Source organism: Phaenicophaeus curvirostris, chromosome 1 (assembly GCF_032191515.1).
Source record: "Phaenicophaeus curvirostris isolate KB17595 chromosome 1, BPBGC_Pcur_1.0, whole genome shotgun sequence".
NCBI classification, from domain to species: Eukaryota; Metazoa; Chordata; class Aves; order Cuculiformes; family Cuculidae; genus Phaenicophaeus; species Phaenicophaeus curvirostris.
The window spans coordinates 32,248,498-32,263,720 of NC_091392.1; the positions used below are offsets into that span (position 1 = coordinate 32,248,498).

The 15,223-nt window shown below is 35.4% G+C and overlaps 1 protein-coding gene across 2 annotated transcripts in view; it reads right to left on the reverse strand.

Annotated features, from left to right (window-relative positions):
* Positions 1-15,223, reverse strand: part of SCAF11 (SR-related CTD associated factor 11) — a 46,393-nt gene that overhangs the window by 11,659 nt on the left and 19,511 nt on the right. For both annotated transcript variants that reach the window (XM_069852091.1, XM_069852082.1), the window contains exons 4-10: positions 8,633-8,710; positions 7,199-7,296; positions 6,101-6,168; positions 5,420-5,469; positions 2,949-3,055; positions 1,986-2,075; positions 576-682 (exon numbers count right to left, since the gene is read on the reverse strand). In XM_069852091.1, coding sequence (XP_069708192.1) covers positions 576-682; positions 1,986-2,075; positions 2,949-3,055; positions 5,420-5,469; positions 6,101-6,168; positions 7,199-7,296; positions 8,633-8,710 — 598 coding nt within the window. The remainder of the gene's footprint in view (positions 1-575; positions 683-1,985; positions 2,076-2,948; positions 3,056-5,419; positions 5,470-6,100; positions 6,169-7,198; positions 7,297-8,632; positions 8,711-15,223) is intronic.

The window sequence follows — 15,223 nt, forward strand, 5'->3', positions numbered from 1 at the left end:
GTTTTCACTTCTTTGAACTTGTGCGGCCTGTTGGAAAAGAAACTACATTCTTGCTGCATATGGAGAGGCTGTTAAAGCAACTGGAAGAAGGCAATTCCTTCCAAGTCTTTGTTTTCTGCTAGATTCTTGACAGACCCTGAGCTTGAGCACCTTTGCAAGCTTTAGCCCCACAGGGTTTGTAGGCATACTGGAAGATATCCATACACTGCACTGTTTCCTGACCACGTGTCTCTGTCAGGAAATAGTTTGTCTCTCGCTGCAGAATATACCATTGAAATGTGTCAAGCAATTAATAACGTCACAAAATAAGATTTATCATTGAACAACAGGAAACGATTTTGTAACATGAAAGAAAATGTTCAACTTGGAAACAAAATTACACTTCATCTGGAGTGCTGGTTTATCTTCTACATCCAGATTTCAGAAATAAGTTTTGAAGTAGTACTGAACTGCACAGAAAGGTGTGGGGTTTTTTTCCTGTTAACTATAACTATATACTGTACTTGGATTTCTGAGACTCATTTTAACAATACTCCACATAAGCTATAAAAAAAACTTACAAAAAAAAAGTTTACCAAAGTTTTCCAACGGCCTGATATTTGTTGGAAGAACTGTCCCTGGCACTGTAGCAGAAGTGAGAAGAAAGGTCTCAGCTTCAGCTCCATAAGATGTTAAAGGAATTCTGGAAAAATAAAAGGATTAAGGATTAACATTGGCTGTTTTAGCTGCACGTAGCAAATTTTGGAAACAACACAGAAAACCAGAACATCAGGCAACCATGACAGTTCCAACCTCACCACAGCTGGAGAGCAAGGCAAAGCTGACACAGAAAACAAAACCTTCCTTCTCTTCTATAATTTCAGGCTTATTTTAATGCTTAATCTAGTAAAACAGTTTGAACAAGGCATGCTCTGTTAAAGTAATATATGTTTGGCTTTCATCAAAGCTAAATACAGAACTGTAACAGTCTACTCCAAATTAGTAGGCTATACTACTGGAAACAAAATTCGAAATGCTGATTTAGTCCTCCAGCAGTAGAATAGACTTTTCCAGGGGGGATGGAAAGTGGGGAAGTCTACACAATTTAGTAAAGGATTTTTTTTTTTTAACGTACGTAATAAGTATATACTTATTCAACAAATCTTGGTCAAAACCAGAATTCAGTTAGAGATCTTCTATTTTTAACTTATTACTGAGCTGGAATGAAACCTTCCACATGGAAAAGTACATGTAAAACACTTAAATTCTAGGTGCAACTTCTAATTATAACTAAAAATCTCTTTTACTTGCTCTATTGTCTTTAGCCTTTGTTTTACACCAAAGAGTAACAAGATATGTAGCAAAATTAAGATCATAGATAGAATCAATTTCTTACTGTCATATTTTAAAATCAGTTATTCTTACACTTCTGCTTTATATAAATGAAAATACCCTTAGGGTATATTTTAAAATACATCTGCCCACCGATCAAAAAAAAAATTTATATTCTCCATTTCCTTTGTTAGAACCCCCTCTTCACTCTTTCTAGATGCATTTGTTTATAAACGATTACAGAAAGAAGTGTTAGAACCAACCCAAGAAAGGGAGAGGAAGGGGAGGAAGGAAGGGAAACAAACACACTGATATTAAAAATAATTTTACATTTGCGTTATCATTAAGAAATCGGACAAGAAGCACACCGAACACTAACTTCCAAACAGAAAATATATTTAAACTTGCATTTCTGTGAAAAGTGACACGAAGATACACAAGTCAGTAGAGTTATGGTTGTCATGAGCATCAAAAAAGCATTGAGATATACAGAAAAAACTATTGACATAAAAATGTCATGCAGCAAATACACGAAGAATTAGCAAGTTACATGCAAACATGATTTAGTTTTATGATCAAACAATATTCCATCTAAACTGCAATTTGAATTAATTAAATTCCAAACATGAAGTACCATATTAAAATAGTTTGCACTATGAATACAAAATGCATACCTTTCAACTCTAGCAAGCACAGATGAGCAGGACAATTCCAGTTCTTGTCTCTTCTGTCTGACAGCTGCATTGAATTCTGTAAATTCTGTACTGAAGTACAAATTTCATACAAAAGGTTAACTTTATAGTACGACAATTTTGTATTTCAATAACTGCTTTGTTAATGACTTAACTATATTAGAACTTTCATCAACAGTCATGATGAAACTATGTATGGTTATTGTTTAGAGGGAAAAAGCAGTCCTAGTAAACGTAACAGAAGTCCTAAATAAATGAGGCGGGCAGAATGGAAAACAGAAGATGAGATGTGTCTTCTGGAGAGTTGAAAGACAAGAAACTGTATCCTTGACAAATGAATACTGTTGGCAAAAAGTTTATTAATCTATGGACTGCTGAAAACATATAGACAATATTTTTTGATTAGGCCATATTATCAAAATAATGTTCTTTTAGACTGTTTTTTTTTCCTCTATCTTCTCCATCAAGATTTTTTTTTTTACACTTCTTAAGTATTAGGCTCATCAAGTAAAATTGCTTCATGTATGTTTAAGATGTTCCTGTTGGAGTGGAGAACAACAGAAAAGATTGTTTCTGATACAAAACAGAATATTGACTGTTAACTGTTTTGCTAACTGCTGCTGTAGTAGCAGAACTAACCCTTTCCTATTCAAGTCTTCAATTCCGCAAGGAGTTTAAATGTGTGAAAAATAAAACTTATTAACACTGATCAATGAGATTAAAAGCATACTTAAGTATTTTAATGCTGGACTCATGGCAAAATTTGGAGGGTGCACTTAACAATATTAATTTTAAAATATTTGCGTTTATCCTTTAACTGCTCTTCATGAATGAATATAAACGAAGCCAGTGTTCAAAACATTTCATGGCAGCATCTACAGACAGAAGCAGAGAATCTACAATAGTGTAACCATCAGTTTAAATTAAGCACTAGTATATACTAACCAGTCATTTCTACAGCTAAAAAACGATTCTTCATTGCTACCACTGGCCACAAGTGTGCTGAACAAATTAGTTCTGAAGCACTCATTCCAGCAGGTCTGTCTTCTGGGCTACAAAAAATTATATGAATTAAAGACAAAAGAATAAGATATTTAATACACGAGGATGCACTGAAATAAGGTCATATCATATCAGCAAGACTTTAGACCACAAATAGCAGGCACAATAGTAGATCCATAGTTATATGCCAAGATTTGCAGTTACAGTAAATTTTTTTCTATTTAGCCTCTAAACTTGCAACATTTGCTCTTTGCAGATAAACTTTACATTTTACATAGGCTTTCCACAGCATAATCTCCAATGCTCCATACATAAATTAGGAATAAATGAACCTGATCTTTACTATTTCTTAAGTCCCATTTCTGCTACCTAACGAACCACAGCAAGCACACCTTCAGACAGACACCTTCACAGCAGTTCACTGAAAGCTTGGTTTCAAAGTAACACGAAAGCTTAAAGTAGCTGGGACTCTTCTTTGCCTTGGGGTAGGATACAAAACTGAAGACTGACTAGTGCGTCTGTTTACTGAGCCCTCACAGAATGGCACAATACTCAAAATCCACTTCATATTTCATCAAATACAATTTATCTCAGCTGTTACAATGCCTAGCCAGCCACTGTATGCTAGCAAATTGCCTTTTGCCTTGTGTCCAGTAAACTCTGCTGCTTTCTATCAGGCTGGCTGCAGGGGAAAAGGAGCTGAACAATAAACCTCCAGACACTTTTCTCAGACTGCCAGACTGACACTTACCTACACTGACCCATTTTTGCTATTTATACCCATTCACCTAAAAGGCTAATACCACCTCAAATCTGACTAGAACATACAAGTCATGGAATGGGAATTTAGTCTTCCCATAATTTTCTTTCAGAATATATTTACTGTGATTAAAAATAAACCTTATAATGGAATGTATATATAAACGATCAAGTATGCAGTCATTACCCATATGCTCCATCAAACTTTGGCACAGAAAGTTGATTTTAATGGGAACATGCCCTAATTCATCAGTGTGCAAATTGTTTCTCCTAAAAAGCTGGTGAGTTTAAGTTTTATTTTAAAAACACTGCAATTTTGAACATTAACATTGCTCCCTTCGTCTAAGAAAACCTATCCAGATGTTCTACAAATACCCTCATGAAGTGGCTGTCAGTAAATAAGTGCTTTATTTTAAATTCTCCCTTATTTTGAATGCTTACTGGATAATTGAGCCCTGTATCTCCTCCTGAAAGCTTAAAATAACTCTGCTATTTCAAGCTCCTTTTCTGCAACAAGTACCATTTAGGAAATTAACACTATTAAATAGTGCACGGTAAATCTGTAAAACTACATATGAGAGCATTCACCAACCTTGAAGTCAAATTAGATGTTGATCTATCATTAAGCCCTATCCTTCCAGTTCAAGCACTCTTCAACTCAGTGAAAGGTACCTTTAACATTACATAATAACAGAATCAATATTTCTAAGCATGTCACTTAGAAGGGGAAGGCCGGAGCCAAAGATATGCCTGAGCACTGTGGTGTATAAGCACCAAATAAAAGTGACAACTTAGGCCATCAGCTACTGAAAAGACATGATGTAGTGTGTGCTCATATAGTGCATGAAATAAGGCAGCAGGCAGACAAGGAACTCAAAGACCATTTTTCCTCCAGGTTTTTAAACTTCAGGTAAGACAGAATGAAGAAGAATGCTTAAATTTACATTTTAGAATGAAATTTATGGCCTAAAACTATTTCATGTAAATCCATTTACAGGAATAACTGTGAATAAGAAAGCACTGATCACAAACTTGTGCCCGAGACACAATATTTTTGAAAGGAGGGTAAGCAGAAATCAAACAGCCTGTATAGCTCCTTATGAATTCTGCATATTATAAGCCAGTGTTATAGGCTAAAATTAGCAAACAATTAGTGAACCAACCCTGTTTATTTTCTTACTTGGGACAAACCTCCCATTAAAAAAAACCAGCTTGATGCAAACTATAATGTCCACATCTTACTCATATAACAAATTACTTTCAAATTATTTTCATGAAAATACATAGTTATAATCAACAAACATCATATCTTTCTTATAATGGTACAACACAAACAGTTTGTACCTGGTATCACCTTCTCCTGGTGAAGAAAAATGAAAACAGAGTAGCTACAATACCTTATAATGTAACATCCTAATCTAAATAAAAATATTTACTTCCACAAAACCAAGTTTAATCTGAGAGAAGCTCTCAGAACCTAGCACTGTATTCTAGCTACACCCTCCAAGATAAAAAAAAAAAAAAAAAAGATAAGATAAAGTTTGGATCATACCAGTAAAGCTAATAGGAAAAGTTAACCTTAAAAATCAGCAGAAAGGTATTTTTAAAAATGCTTTAATGAAAAAGTTTACAAATGTTTCATTATCAGAACCAACCTTGTTTATTTTCAAAGCTTTCTTGTTCCGTTTCTCATACAAAATATTATCTGTGTGGAATTAGAAACAAAATTTTAAACATAACTTTAGCACATTAGGTTTTGATTGTTAGTGTCAAAATTAATTATTCCAATGAGATATTAACGAAAATGTTTCTCCAGTATACTTATAGTTTACATACAAACTCAGTAAAATTAAAACGCATGCACCTTCACAGTAGCTTTTTAAACATCAAGCAGTCTTCACCTCTTCAAATATTTGCTTAGGAAACTAAGTCATGAACACACTTATCAAAGAATACCCATTTAATAAGCCTCTTACAATGGCAGCCCCAAAATACATTTAAGTGCTTCTGATGGCTGAACTCCCACCAAAAAACATCCTACGTATAACAGCTACTCATTTGCTGTGCATCAGCTGTCTGATGCAGAAAACGACTTCAGGCTGAAACAGAATCCTTTTAACTTGTGACCAAAATGAAGAGGCAGTCTTTACAGTAAAATAAGAACAGTAGTTCCACATACTGCAATTCTGTTTTCTGAAGTTGCAGATTTCTTTTACTCATTATTTGGTTTTCATACACAAATGAAAATAATAAAAAAAAAATTGACTCAAAAAAAAAATAGGGTTCCTTAATGAAAACCAAGCAATTTAGCAAATAGAGTACAAATACCAACTTACTATATTTTTTCTTCACGATTTTGCTTAATTTTGTTGTTAATGGCCCTCTGTCTGGACATACAGCTCTTCTGCAAGATTAACAAAAGATGTTACAGATGTATTTTTCTTGCATATTTAAGCTGTGTATACACACCCAAAAAACCCTAGCTCCTATTTTACAGACTTATTATTTTGTGCACGTAAATCAAGTTCTGACTCCTATGAAAACCTTAACTTGCATTGTGTATATGATCTTCCACACATTCAAAACCATGGATGGAAAAAAGAAAAGCCATTTACACACCAAAAGTTAACAGACTGTATTAAATCTGAATGGTTAATTTTGCTTGATTTCATGGCAGCATGTGAAAGATATTATAACCTGCTTGCATAAACACATTGAAGAATATCAAAGTCAATGGTGATTCAGAACAGGGAGCTGTAAAGATCAATCTTATTTATTTTCTATTAAGAGTCAAAAACGTAATTTACTTTATTATCTTTCCTGTAAAAAAGACTGCTTCAAATTCAATCCCAAGAACTCTGTATACATCATATATTCCATTAAACACTGACTTTAGATTGTCATTATTTAGTAAAATTTGTCCATGCAATTCTTAGCTTTGCCTTATAAAAGGCAGCAAATGTGACAAGATAAAGCTTCTCAAAGCAGGAATGATATGCCCACCGTTTCCTCTGAAACTTACTAGAATAACATCAATTCTCCACAACAATGTTTTGTAGTAAAAGACGAACATCAACAATGTTTATGGTAACATGCAAGAAAGAGGATGTCTGTTCAGACAACGAAAGATATTTATATTGTTAAGATATGATTTACCCATACAATCTTAATTCACATCAATAAGAAATTTGCCAGAACTGCTTGAAAAATGCAACTTTCACAGAGCTTGATGCAAGAAATACATTGCTCCTTATTTCTTGCTTGCTGTTTCAAGTATTCAAGTAGGAATCATAATGCATCAGTGATAAAAGTGAAGCTAAACTATTTTCCATCAGTGGTTTAAAAAAATTTCCAGGGTGTACATTTTAAACCAGTTGATTTTATATATTATGAATATTCCAATTGGAGTGCTAGAAATCATGTAGATGACCAACCTCACATAACTTCGCATTTGTGCATCGCTGTATTTTCCCTTATTGCAGGCACAGTTTTCCTCTTCCTCCTTCCTCCTTAGTTGTTTTTTAACCTGAATCTGTATTGAAAAATAAAGTAAATCCAATCTAGAATCTCAATACACGTCGGCCTTAAATATATTCAAAGACTCTTGAGGTCTACACGCAAGTAAGATGAAACAGAAGCACTTGAAACCATTTAAAATCTTTACTTTAACCTCAATTTGGAGATCCATTTGTTTTTGTTTTTTAAATTTTGTTTTTCATTAAATTGAAGCCTCCTCACCTAAGCATGTACAGTGGCTACACTAATTCCACAGGACCAAAACACCATTGAACACTCAGACTGCCATGGCAAGTATCTCAAAGCTATGCACTATCTTCCACTGGCAATTTGCAAGCTAAATTTTTTAAACTAAGCTGGGATTTGAATACATAAAGTCCAGCTTGGAAAAATGCTGAACTACCACTCTATCTCAAATGCTTCCTCATAATTAAAAACATCTGACTTTCCTCTAGACTCAAATAACTTATGGATTTTATATAACATTATGTTTTTTCCACATTTTCAAAATTCTAAGCAAACAATACAATTTTTATTACATACTATAAATTTACTTCAATAGCAACGCTGCAACATTAGATATTTCATATTTCTTCATTCTAGTATCTCGGCTTTATATGCAACTCCTTAAGCTATTAGCAATCTAGTTAGGAAAATCAAAAAGGGAAACCTGCCAATGTCCTGATAGCACCCTGCTAATATTGACTACCATGTCCACACTTCATGGCACATATTCTATCTATCCCTACTGCTCAGCACTGTACTCAATACCGCACATTGAATTATAAGCATCTTCCTACATATATTTTCAATATCACCTATCAGAATCAAGTTTTATTTTCCTGCTTGGTAAACTACAACACAGCCATATTAGTCTGAGTTGGAAGCTGAAAAAAAATCAGAAAAATACAGGTTGAACAAGGCTTAGTATTAATTGATTCCTCTTGCCTTCATATGGTTTTGCCTGCAAATTAGAGGCTGCTAATGTACAAGATTTACCTCAGCTAAAGAAAAGGCAAGATTGCATGCAAACCGATGCAGCACTTGTTTACAAAACCTAGTTAAAAAAAACACTTTAAGACCAATGACTATACTTCTTTTCTTGGATATATCAGAAACACTCAAAGATACTATAAAGTAGCAATAGCAGCTTTACGATTATTAACGTAAACACTTGCTTTGAAAAAATAATTAAGAATAATTCCTAGCTTCAAATATGTAATAGAAACCTTAAAGCAACAATTATTTTATTAGGAAAGCTTATTTAACACAGCTGTATGAATAAAAGTCTGCAGCATAACTTGTGTGTTCCTACAACTGAAGTTATTTAAGAAAACGTGTCTGGAACTTACCTTCACCTGCCTTTCCAACACATCAAGCCCGCATACTGCTTGAAATGGTCTGCGATCAATGGGACATGAAGCCTGCGTCTGAAAAATTATTTTACTTATTACAAAATATGTCATAAGTTAGGAGACTTTTCTACATTCTTTGCTATTATAATAGCTTACAGAAATACACAAATTGCAACTTATTCATGTTAAGAATGTATTTGCACACATTATCCATACACTCAGTATTTTGTTTCACATAAGAAGGGGAAAAGATAAAGGAAGCAAGAATATAGCTCAGAAGTTGTGTTCAAAAAAACAAGTGTTTTGCATCAATTGGCCACATTTTAAAATTCCTGTTAGAAAACACTGATTTTATACATATACAAATGCTTTTTATTTCTTATTGTTCTTATGTTCTATTTCTTAACTTTTTTTTTTCCAACAGAAAGTTTGTTGGGCAATGACCACCCAAAACCATAAAACTGAGAAGACAAGACAGCAGAAAGGGTAACATCTTCCCTCATCTTGCATTTATATTTGACCATACTACAGCTTTTTTTTTTTTTTTTTTTAAGTCAGGAGACAGACCATATTCCCACATTTAAGAAAACTGAAGTTTTACAAATCACTTTGTGAGAGAATGGCACTGAAGAGGGTTATTTTATCCTACAGCAGGATGGAAATATAGATTTATTTGTTTTTCCCCAATCACCGAAATGTCCTCTTAATGAGGCTGCACTACATCAGATAACATGTACACACAGAACAATAAAATACTGTTAATCATGGAACAGAAGTTTCAACCAAAGTTCCACCCAACTGGATGATGTAGTGGATCAGCTTTCAGATAAATTCATATGTTAGTTTTTGCTGCTAGAGAACTGTTTATTTTAATTCCATATGTATGTTTGTGAGAGTTTGTTGGGTTTTCTTTATTTTTTTGTTTGTTTTGGGTTTTCTTTTCTCCCACCCCCCCATCCATTTGGCTCAGTTCATAACCTTTCTAAAACAGAGATAGCAAAAAAAACCATCCCACAACAACCCCACCCAGCCTCCAGCCCCAATTCATCCACTGAACAAGAACCAGTACACAAATTGTATGACTCTAAGAACTACCAAAGCATTACACTTTTTATTTATGCAAGCAAGCTGCAGTATTGGAATTGCATAAGCAGCTATGAGAAACCTGCATATGAACTCTGCCCTGAAATTCAGCGGTGAACTTCATCCTTTTCATTGGGGGTTTTCATTTTTCCAGTTGATCCTGTTCTTTTCTCAAAGACAAACATCTCACTTTTTCACCTACACAGCCCCCAGGCAGCTTCGGATTTCAATTGAAGTAGACAGAACAAACTTAGAGTGGGTAAGTTAAACACCAAACAAGAATAAACAAGGGGTAGTTTCATGAACAAGTTGTTGAACAAGAAGGTAAGCTAAAGCCACTACCTCCTCTTTGGACGCCCTGCTATTTTATTCTAACTGAAAACATCCCTGGTAGGAGATACCATTGTTCTCTGCAGTGTCATGGCCTTGGTTAAGTATTTTGGGTAATTAAGTCAGTCCCCTAAGGACTAGGATGAAGACAGTTTTTGTCCTGCAGTCAATGTAAAGCTAACCCACAGTAACAATTACAGTTATACATAGTAGCAGAAAAGGAAGAAACCATTTGGAAGAATGAAAAGCTACGGCTAGGTTCACATATGTTCAGAAATAGAGGATGCTCTTTCAACTTCTATTCAGTTGCTTTTTATAGCCCTACGATTATCAGATGGTTCACAACAAATCAAGAGAAATTCTAGTAAAGATGGGACAGTCCCACGTGCGTTCCCACACCCCTCAGCACCATACAGCTGTTGGGCAGCCCTGAGGTAAGTCAGAGGTTACTTTATCTACCCAACACATATCTAAACCATCCATCAGCTCTCATCTGTCTGCCAACATAAGAACAAGCCTTTTAAGTGGGTACTGAAAAAAAAATTTTCCCTGTGAATTTGTGCTGCTATAGAAAAATGTGAGGGTAAAAACGTAGTCAGCTTTTTTACAAGAAGCAATCATGAGGCATGGTGGTTTCTACTATTCTCTTAGGCCTTTTCTGAGAATGTTTCAGAAACCAAAGGTGTTGAAACTTCTTTTGTTCAAGGCAAGTTAGCAACTGCCCTCTTCAAGGCTTCTGTTCAGGTAGTGTCATAGGTATAATGAACACAGACTGTCCTTTTGGGGGAGACACATTTAAAACAAGAAAAAAAGCCATTGAGATGGAATGAGTCCAAGCAAGTGCTATCACTTTTATTGTGCACAAGGGAGGAGGGGGGCAGGATGAGTCACAACCTTGTAAGAATCGCAGCTTCGTACAATATCTTCCTTTTAACATAGCTGTTTGAAAATCTGAATGTGTATTATTTAACAATCACCAAAATCATTAAAACCTCATAGCTGGTATTTGTAAACTCCTTTGCTTTTCTACTCAACAGTGCTTTCCTTAGAAAAACAGAATAGTAGCTCAGCACACCTCAGAATGTCTTCAATTATTTTACTCTCCATACAGAACTACTCAGTTCTCATGTTAAAACTGGTAACTCTGAAGTGATTCATTCTTTCATGCATCCTGTGATATTCTGAGAATTCTCTTCATTAAATATGCAAGCATTCATGAAGGCTGCAACCTCTGGAAAGCTATCCATGAACACGTGCACATATATATTTTGGAAAACTGAAGAATAATTTCACAGCATTTTCTTTGGTTTTGATGACCCTCTAGAAAAACCTTGCTTTAGCTCCACAAGTAACTTCACATACCATACTCACGTAACTGCTACAGCACCACCGAACTGTGATCTCTGAACACAAGGAGTAAGTGTTCCTTATTCTAACTGCATCACGTGAAATAGCATTTTAATAAATGAAGGAGACAAAAGACTGAAGCTGTTACTATATTCCAGCAGGGAATTTTCAGGAAGCTACAGAAATACGTGCAAGCTAGCCCCAAAACGTATTTGGCTGACAAAATAACTTTGGCAGATATCCCCATCTCATCAAATTTCATGTTATGATGTTTCATAACAAGTAGTAACAAGATGCAAGTACGGGAAAAAAGTTGCTGAAGTATCTTGCCTTATAAGATTTCCTTATTCTCTTCCAGTGGCCTACAATAAAGCCTGTTCTTCAATTACTGTATTGAAACGCTGATCCAAAGAGAAACTTGGTCTTGCATTGTTTACTGCTCCCTTATTAGCAAACCTGTTAAGCAACACAAATTATACTACATTCTTACAAGATACTTCAGACTTAAAGGCAAAGTTTATATAGTAACGCCTGTCGAATTCACTCCATCTAGTAATAACGCTACACTAAAAAGCCCACAATTCCACCTCTAACTTCAGTGAAAAGGAGAGATTGTAACAACACAACGATAAACCTCTCAACATCTTGATGAAAGAAAAATATGAAAATATCAGGAAGTGCACTATTTTCTAGAAGCGTGTAAAACCTCAGGATGACTCTTTTTCAGTCTACTTAAAGCAAGAACATTTAAACCTTTTGTAGCTATGCTTTAGGAAAGCAATATTACTGACAGGAGATGTTAGGGGTTTTTTGTTTGGTTTGGGTTTATTTTTTTTGTTTGTTTGTTTTTCATCAATAGTAAAGACAGAGCATGCATAACAGCAGATTCTAGTCTCAACAGCTAATCAGACTACGTAGTTACAATTCTAGACAGCTGTCTTCCCTCTGCCTACACAGTTGGCTAGTCCTTAAATTCCAATCCAAAACTGTCTTAAAGTCTTGACAAGTTCTCTTGGAATGGCGGCTGTCTATCTCTAGGAAAGGATAAAATAATTTGTTCTTTGTAAGGATCTGTGAATTCTATACTAGTATATGTCATTGTACTTCCTTCCGGTGACACTATTATTGGAAGAACTGAAGTCAAACATGAAGACACTCACACAGACTTTTGCACTGTACTTTTAACAACGTTAAGTGAAATAAGTTGCATGAACGTACTCGATAAATCACAGAAACAAAACGGTTAAGGGTGGAAGGAACCTCAGGAGGTCATCTTGCCCAACCGCCCTGCTTAAGTGGGGAAATACACCAAGAACAACTACATACCACAGACAAACCTGATTTGAAAAGAAAGTATCTGAAGTTTATATTTTCTGAGAGAATTTAACACACTTCCTGTGCAACAGTTCTCAGATGCGTTGTCTACATATACATTATTTCAGACACACCTGAACATGAAGGGTTTTTTATTGCTGTTTTGGCTTTTAGGTTTAGTGTTTCATTGAACACACTGCATATTTGGTTTGTGAATGGAATACTAAACCTGCCTACAGTGCTCTGTACAGCAGAGCATTGTGGAGTGTGTTGCCACACAATCTGATTCCTTCCTATATCCTTTACGAAAAAGGAAATCCAGATCAGAAAGAATACACATTAAGAATTTCAGTTACCATACAGATAGCTTTCTTTACCCTCAGGAGAATACTTGTGTGGTATACTCTACATCATCAACGATGCAAACCAGCACAAAGGAAGCAACTATTCTAACAGAACTGAATATCTGCTAGACAGCTCTTTGTACCAACTGCTTAGTTTTAAGTCAGCCACTGATACTGATTAGGGTCTAACTGAATACACATGCCCAGGTGTTCTAGAAAAATTACAGCTGAATGTACTCCTCCATTTTTCCTCATCTGGAGGATATGAATGAGGGAAACTAGATATTAAGATTGAGAGGCAGAGGGTCACTGAAATAAATGTGTCTTACACAATCACCGTGATAATGCAGAAACCACACTGAATCTTTTCTTTAGCATTCTTCTAATGATAGTAAGAGGAAAAGAACAAGGATAGACATCTCCACTGTACTTATTAGCATGCTGAAGAACAGAAGGTAAGTTAAAAAGCCTACAGTAAAGCAGAGCAAATATTTATCTCCTCTAATTTAAGACTGTTTTATTTGAATAGAACACAAAAAAAGTAGACAGTATTCACCTAATGTATGCAGGCAAGATACTACTGCTACTAAAGCAGTTGTCTTAGCTGCAGTGCTTCTGGCAGATACCTTGCTAACCTCCCTTCACAACAGCTTTTCTTAAGTGCTTTCAGAATAGATTATTATAAACTAGAACACATGCTTACCAACTGAAATACAAAATACAAGCATACCAGAAAAACAATGTTTTAAAATGTATAGTTTTAACCCAACTAGTTTTAATCTACTAGCTGTGTTATAGAAAAAAGAAACCCAAAGTAATTATTCCCTTTGGTATTGGGCTACAGTACCAATGGTATCTGAAGACTCTAGATCGGGGGTTTCTGTAGTTCTTGTTGTTGATGTTCCCCCCACCCCCTTTTTCTGTAGACAGAGCAGTAGGCAAAGCTCTTTATTATGTGGGCAGAATAACATGACCATGTACATGTTCTTTATACTGAACGCAACCCTTCACTTACATTATCCTTCAGCATTCCCACTGAAGAATGTCAAATAACCTCAGCTCCAGATTTAGCACCTTTTACTTTCCGTGGTCTTTCAGCTCTGCCTCACTGAAATACAAAGTCTCAAGCTTGAAAGTCTCCATTAGTAAATTATACAATGCCAGCTTACAGAAGTGGTTGACAGCTAACACTGAACGCATGGCATTTATGTTAATCTTTGCACAGTTACTGAAAAGCATCCACAACAGTTTGCCTGTCCAGTGCAATTGCTGCTGAGCAATTCTTGAGGGAGCATGACACACGCGATGATAGAATTTAACAGTGTAACTGAATTCAGTGCACAGTAATGCTCTCAGATGCTACAATCAACTACAGTAAATACAGTCAAAGAGTGTAGAACAATTTAAGGGACACTTAAACAAGTTAATCTGAAGACTAGCTTCTTATAGGGGATTCTGGTCTCTCACTGATCTTTCTTTTAGGAGTTGGACAACTTTTCTCAAAGGGAAAGAAAATACAGCACTGATTCAACTGCAATGCTACTTAATTCTGAACCTAAATGCTCAGATTGAGCAATCAAGATCCAATACATTAGCTGTTTCATGGCAAATCTCCTAACCCTTTCCACCCTTCACAGAATGAACCTTAAGGTATGGTCTTAAAAGATATTTATATAATTAACTTGCAAAATGTACACATCTATATTCTCTCCCCCTCCTTAAAAACCCAACATCTTCAAAGCATTAGTGCAGCTGCTTGCAGACAAAGCCTGCTGGTACAGGACAACTCCAGTCACAATGTTGACGATCTCCCATAGATAGAAGAAGGAGCAGAAAAGTAAACAAATACTTGCTACCCCCCTACACTACCTTGTTTTTAATTAGAACCTGCACAGGAGCCATAAGCTCTCAGAAGAATAGTTATATACAATTCAAACAACATTTTAAAGAAGTAGTTGCTGCCAATAGATTTTGAGGTCCAGATGCAACAAACAGAGAGAAAGCATCCAACATGAACAAAGGTTGCTGGCAAGCCTTTAAGTGGAGTAAAAGTGTAGATCCACAGAAGACAACTTCAAGTAATATGAACACTAGACTCTGTTTAAAAACTGTTCAGTAACCTTCTTGATTTTGTTACTCTCCAGCACATTAACAGGAAAGCAGTGTTTTA